General features: G+C 40.8%; 1 protein-coding gene across 1 annotated transcript; it reads left to right on the top strand.

Annotated features, from left to right (window-relative positions):
* The first annotated feature begins 1,076 nt into the window (after nt 1–1,076).
* Nucleotides 1,077–4,522, top strand: LOC136443401 (methyltransferase-like protein 27). Its single transcript, XM_066440625.1, has 5 exons — nt 1,077–1,421; nt 1,901–2,026; nt 2,354–2,489; nt 3,177–3,269; nt 3,800–4,522. The coding sequence occupies exons 1-5, from the start codon at nt 1,311–1,313 to the stop codon at nt 3,988–3,990; spliced, it is 657 nt and encodes a 218-aa protein (XP_066296722.1). The 5' UTR covers nt 1,077–1,310; the 3' UTR covers nt 3,991–4,522.
* Nucleotides 4,523–6,933: the final 2,411 nt, after the last annotated feature.

Here is a 6,933-nt window from a genome sequence, read left to right as displayed (position 1 = left end):
GTCTTGAATCTTGCAATTGTGTACGCCTTTATGTGTATTTTAGTCGCATTTTAGTCGTAAACGTCTCAATCTGCTTTGTGAACGTTTGATGCATTGAATTTTGCATATTGTTAATTTATCAGGGCTAATACTTTGTAATAAATTGCCTTTGGCTAGTTGGGTAGCCCTTGCAGTACTTTTTATTACAGCCAAATAAATAAATAAATAAAATAAAATCTTACTTCCGCGGTTTTTGGCACAAGCAATATTAGGAATTCAACTCATAATTCCATGTCCTATACCCTGATCACATTTCCGTGTGTGTGTGTGTGTGTGTGTGTGTGTGTGTGTGTGTGTGTGCGTGTGTGTGTGTGTGTGTGTGTGTGTGTTTGTGTGTGTGTGTGTGTGTGTGTGTACACGATCATTCGAGAATGCTTGGACGCGTCCGGATCGTCTTGATATGAAGACCTCGAAATGATTACATTTTGGGCCCCTAGCGGCTGTCTATGGTACTGCAGCGGACATTTACGGTTTTGACATCTTGAGTAAGTCGTGTAGGTTTGGACCCCCTAGCAGCTTTTCTAGAACTGCAGGAGTTGATTTTGTTTCAAACTTTGAAATAGAATAATTGAAGAAGGGGGTTACGGATCGTTTGGAAACACCTGAGGGAAACAATGAACAAATAGCCTTCTTTGCTAATATAAGACTTTCACACCTTGAACATTCAATTTCTGTTATTTAGGTAGAGGAGATAATTAACTAATAAAATCTATACAAAAAAATGGGGAACTTATTTGTGTGATGAATGAGGAACATTTATGGTACGTCATAGTTTGGCGAAGGTATGAAGTCGTGGAACTCTATATTGTTTGATTTATCGGGTGGGCCGACTACTCAAATGAGTCAAAAGCCCTACCGATTTCGACACACAATGCAACAATGTTTGTTTCCAGCGCCTCGGTTTGTATGATAAAACAAAAAAAGTGAGTTAGAGATGGTTTCAGCCACCGTAGATCGAGAAAACGTAACCATACACAACATTCTTTTGAGGTGTGCAGGATCACGTGCCATGTGGCAATTCTGCATGCTTCGCTAGACGTCCCTTTTATATAACTAAGCATTAGGTGCCACGTAGCACGTACATGCATGCAGTTGTATTTACCAGTCAAAATCCATATACATCGTATAGCGTACATTTGACCCCGTAACTACGACGTACGTGAATGAAGAATACGGTCTCATTGTAGAGAGTCTGCATGGGGGGATCCTGATCACAATACATCGCGTTTACCGTGAAACAGACAATTTTCGTATCGGTTGTAGAAAACATCATGGCTGGCCTCCCACTGTTTGAGAAAACGGATCTAGGTCAACTGAGAGACGGCATGGCGAAAGACGAGATGGTGGCGATTTATGACAGCTTCGCAGAGCAATATGACGAGGTTTGTATGGACAAAACATCGCATGAACTTTGTACCCTACAATTTACGGATGTTTTGTAGTTGTTACAGGTTTGCGTAGCGAAACCTGTACATGTGTAGGATCCGTCGGGTTGTGTGTTGGCCGCCATCTTGAATTGTGACGACACAGATCGCCATTTTGTAATTGTGACGTCATTTTGTCGTCGGCTTGCGTGGGGGCCGCCAGACCCCGTGGCGCGCGGATGATTTGTTTAATATCATGTTCCTTCTCTTCACCCAACGCCACCCCGCCCCCACCATACCACGTGTAGCCCTCTAGTTTATTCATAGGCTTCTCGTGGCTTTTGTTATGTAAACCCAAATTGCACCTGTGTATTTTCTTTTGCTCATAAGAGTTCCGATATAATGTGATTTATATTGGGGCATACATATGCGTGGAAATACATCATGACTCATTGACTGCACTAAGTGTTGAATTACACAGGTATTCTCTTTTTCAGGAATGCGCAAATAGAGACTACACTGGCCCGAGACTGTGCGCAGAGGTTTTAGCAAAGTGGTTGGGGGACAGAAAAACTTCATCCATTCTGGACGTGGCGGCAGGGACGGGACTCTGTGCCGTGGAGGTAGATACGAACTCCCATATAGGGCAGACGAATTTAATTATATACGCATAGTTTCCCCAGCCGTATGTCTCCAGACGTGTGTCTATTACAGGGCAGGGGCGTATTGTAGTGTAGCTAAGCATACTAAGACTTCCTGCGTGTTTTGTGTTCATAATTGCATACACAAGGTATACAGGGCGTCACATTAAGTCATTGCCCCATTTACACTGCATATTAGACTTGGATGAGTTCGGGTGAGTTCGGATGAGTTCGGGGGAGTTCGGATGAGTTCGGGTGATGTGTTAAGGCATACCACTGCTCGAAGGTAACATTACTTTCTTTTCACAGCTGAGGAAACTTGGGTTTACTTCAATAGACGCCTTGGATCCTAGTCAACGTTCCTTGGACTACGCCAGGTCCAAGAACCGATATGACAAGTACATCTGTGCCTTCATCGGCACAAACCGCCTGGACATAGACGATGGTTGGTAAATACAATCGTTTGATATTGATTAGCCTGGATGCCAGACAATTTCCAGGGCATATAAAAAGCCAGTTTCTCCGCTCCAGGGCCGACACGTTTCAAAAGAAATTTGACCACAAATTGACCCTACCTCTGGCTTCCTGGTAATTTTCCTTTTAGTGACGGAATCCGTTACTGTGTAAGGTCATGTTATCTAATGAAATGATAGGACTGGGAAAATATAACTTAAACATTATGCCTGGATGTTTTGCAAGAAGACTGCTTTTTGTATCTATTCGTGTTTGTATTTATCATGCCTCTTGGATGATTCCGATAAGGTTCCATTGTACAATTTGTTTACTTCGTCACCCTTGCATCACAATGATTGTACTTTGTGTGTGTGATAATTTCGTCAATACTTAACAGTTAATCGACTAAGCATTAACAAGTGTATTTTGCTATTACTGTATTTTTAAACGGGAAGTCTAGACCTTAGCCTATATGCTTGATATATAGCCTAGCTTTGCCCGTTCAAGGTTCGAGGTTCAAGGATATGCTTCCCCTAAAGCTTACTTAGATAAGATAATTCTATACAGACGTTATATCAGAAACGCACGTAAAGATTCATCAGTGTCATTGCGCAGTATTGAGAGGGCGTGCTCCAACATCTAGGAAATGTAGTTTGTTGTCTATTACTTTTTTTTACAGACTCTTACGACGCTGTCACGGTTTGTGGAGGGTTCATCATGGCGGCAATGGAGCCTGACTGTTTACCCGAGATAATCCGACTCGTCCGACCAGGTACGATTTTTAACAAATAAAGTGCATAAAGGTTGGCTTTTGCTTGAAAAGAAAATATCTGCATCTATATGTATCTATATACCCTGTATGATCGCCCTGCGGCGTAACACGCCAGCTTCGGAAGCACGTAGCGCAGCAGCAGATGATTATACTGTAAATGCAGAAATGATCGCGGTGATTTTATGTTCGAACGTTCGCGGTATTCGCGGCGACCGTTTCACCGCGAACATTTTTGTCCGATACTGTAGCAGTATGTGACTATAGCACTGCCGCAAACTTAAAACCACCGCAAACATTCCCTTCTCGCCTTAGCGCGAAATGAAAACCACGCGAACTTGAATGCATTTACAGTATTACACTTAACGACCCGTTTGCACATCAAGCTGTAAGCGTTGTTCAAGATAACGATAGGTAACAGGTAGCTCATTTCGCTTGCACTTTTCTTTCCATTTGAAGATTAATTGACTTAACACATGGTGAAATCTGCATCTCTCTAGGACTGTTTACCAGACCCGTGTGATTTTCCGCAGGTGGCTATGTTTGTATCACCACCAGGAACATGTATCTGACGACTGTCAAGGCGTTCAGTGGAGGCAGGCTGGAGGCCGCCATGACAGAATTGCAGAGCAAAGGATTCTGGGAACAGGTGTCAAGAGAGCTTGTTCCGGGGTATCATCCGGGCATTGACGGCGTGATATTCGTCTATAGGGTGCTACGTTAGAATATCAATTTTTCAAAGTCTCGAAGGTTCTGAAATATGTCGTCGGGTGCCTGAAGTATTACCGTAGTATCAGAATTATAAATATATTCAGGAACAAGGGGCTAGCCTCCATTTCTCAGGGTTATACAGTGATAACTTTGTTGCGCAACAATTGTACAAGGTACAAAAGTATGGCTGGTACATAACTACAGTTCTATATATATCTAAGGGCTAATCTACCTAATACAAGAGTATTAGGTATGGGTTTAAGAGTATGGGTTTAGAATGGGTTCTTACAATCATTGGAGGAATTTCTATCGTCTAGACATTCTTTGATATATTTTCCTATGTATACCATGCAGGGGTTGTCACATGTCAAGTTTACGTTTGCTATTTAAGTCCATTGATATAAATCCTGGTACATAAGATGATGGCCTTGTGTACAGTTAATTACGTATATTAAGATATTTGGGAGAATTGGGACATACCATCAAAAAGTGATATTATAGAGGTAGCCGTTACTTTTCAAGAATACATTTTGTACCTGTCTTCATCATTGTAGTTTTGGTGATTTCACAGAGACACACAGCGATTACTGTGCAAAGTGCAGACTTACACCACCATATAGGTAAAATAAACATCCATGCAGTACAACATCACCTCATCTAATAAATCCCTTTATTACCTTCGGCGACGAAATGGTTTCGTCGACAAGGTTATTCGACGGTGCTTGTCTGTGTGTCTGTTAGTGAACAGAATAAGTCGAGAACGCCTGGATGGTTTGTTGTCGTAGTTGGTGTGTCGGTGTGTATGTGGGACATCTCAAGATGATTAGATTTTGGGCGAAGTGTTTTGCATAATTAACGAGAAAAGTGTAAAAAATGTGTTACATTGTATGCTGAAGTATGTGTACGGTGTTGGCTGTATTCCAATTTAAGGCGTCATGGATAGGGGCAAGGGTCCTGAGGGGTCATATTGGAGGCAGGAAACGTCAGTTACACAAATTGGCTGTCAGCCAGCTGTTGGCATTGGTAAGGTAGTCTCCAAGCAGAAGTATGGGTTGGCTATAGCAGGGGCAGGTTTTGCTTCAGACTTTGAAAGGGAATTACTCAAGAAGGGCTTGGTGGATGGTCATAAATTTTTGTAAGTACATAGCTTGAGTGCTGATGTACATGATTAGATACTTATTATGCAAATCAGTATCTAATTTGCATGATTAATGAGGAAAGTTTATACATCCATCAAAAGATAGGACTCTCAAACATGTGACATATGTAACTGAGGAAGAGAGAAATATTAATAGATATCAGCTTTGCAAATGAGAACCTCATTGACATAATTAATGAGAAAAACTATAACTCGAGATGGTCTTGATGGATGGTCATGATTTTTGGTATGTAGATAGCTTACGTGATGCTTTGTATGATTGGATGATAATTATGCAAATCAAATTCTAACTCACATGATTAATGAGGCAATTTTAAAAATCTGCTGTGTTCCATGATATGACTATTCAAATATGTGACATTTGTAACTAAGGAAGAGAGGAATGTTGATAGATAGGAAATATGCAAATGTTGGCCTAATTAGCATAATCAATGAGAAACTACTATAATTCCATACTAGTAAATGACGGTAATTTCATACTTGTGGCATTAGGAAGTTGTGTGAATGTGAACACCATGGAATCAAATTATGCTAATAAGGAGGGAGCTTATTTGCATAATTGATGATAAATGTTAGCATAACCTTCTTTGTTAAGCTCATAGTCATAACAAGGAGGTTTGGACAACTTATGTTATTTGGGTGAAGAGGGTCAACTGGTATGATTGATGATTGATGAAAAACACTCCTAATACGTCAGTCATAAAGGTCAAAATCATTTGACGAAGGTATGAGGTCGTAGAACTCTTGTTTAAATATAATCTAACTTTTTGTATTTCTTAGTACAACACCGGGAATAAATTATCTCAAGGGTGACGAAAGAATTAAAAAAAAACAGTGGTATGAAGAGTCAAGGTGAAATAAAATTTTGTGTATGTACGTAATGAGGAATACACAGTCTTTTTCCATGACGGCTCTGAAAGTTTTATAACACATCGAATATGCGACATCTGTGTGAATGGCAGCATCTAGTATTGGATTGATATTAATTCCAGTCTTAGCTTCAACTTTAACGTCTGTTTCAGTGGTTTGGCTGCTATAAAGATGATAAGGCACAGAAAATATGAACACTCGACTGACTTTGAAGGTGCACAGAAGCGCCTCACAGCGGCGAACGGCATTGCTGTATCGTAAGCTATCCACTTACATGTAACATACCTTTTGTACCTTCGCCGAGAAAGCTATGTTTTGCACAGCGTTCGTGAGTGTGTGTGTGTGTGTGTGTGTGTGTGTGTGTGTGTGTGTGTGTGTGTGTGTGTCCTTCAGTGTACACGATAACTTGAGAATGCCTGGATGGATTGTCTTCGTACTTGGTATATATGTAGGTAGGTCTTTTTGAGACCTCAAAATGATCAGATTTTGGACCCCCTAGCAACTTGCTATGGCACTGCAGCGGAACTTCCGCTTTTGATATCTCGTGTTCTGCTATGGCCATGATTTGTGAGTGGTAGATAGTTCCTAGAAGCTCGAAGGAAGAGAAAGTCGTGGTGGTTTGGTTCCCCCTAGCGGCTTTTTTTTAACTGCAGGAGCCGATTTCGTTTCCAATTTTGAAAGAGATTAACTCAAGAAGGGATTGACGGATCGTTATGACAAAATCATATGCTATTTATGAAAATCAGGAGCTTATCTCAATAATCAAACTGATCTGATTCATGCAAATGAGGTCATCATTTGCATAATGAATGGGGAACATTTTTGCCACTCGAAAAGGTTATAATGAACAATATTGTAGTCTCCGTAGTTTGAAAAAGAATATCCTCATACTCAACAAAAAGATGGCCGAAACACTCCCGTGTGCAA

The sequence above is a fragment of the Branchiostoma lanceolatum genome, chromosome 10 (assembly GCF_035083965.1).
Source record: "Branchiostoma lanceolatum isolate klBraLanc5 chromosome 10, klBraLanc5.hap2, whole genome shotgun sequence".
NCBI classification, from domain to species: domain Eukaryota; kingdom Metazoa; phylum Chordata; class Leptocardii; order Amphioxiformes; family Branchiostomatidae; genus Branchiostoma; species Branchiostoma lanceolatum.
Note: the sequence above shows the minus strand (reverse complement) of the source record. Positions and strands in the feature narration are given on the sequence as shown.

Bases quoted from the DNA above. Each gene is read 5' to 3' on its own strand.
- LOC136443401 (XM_066440625.1), top strand. From the start codon at position 1,311: ATGGCTGGCCTCCCACTGTTTGAGAAAACGGATCTAGGTCAACTGAGA. The intron at 2,027-2,353 runs GTAGATACGAAC...TTCTTTTCACAG, and splicing joins CGGGACTCTGTGCCGTGGAG to CTGAGGAAACTTGGGTTTAC. The intron at 3,270-3,799 runs GTACGATTTTTA...GATTTTCCGCAG, and splicing joins AATCCGACTCGTCCGACCAG to GTGGCTATGTTTGTATCACC.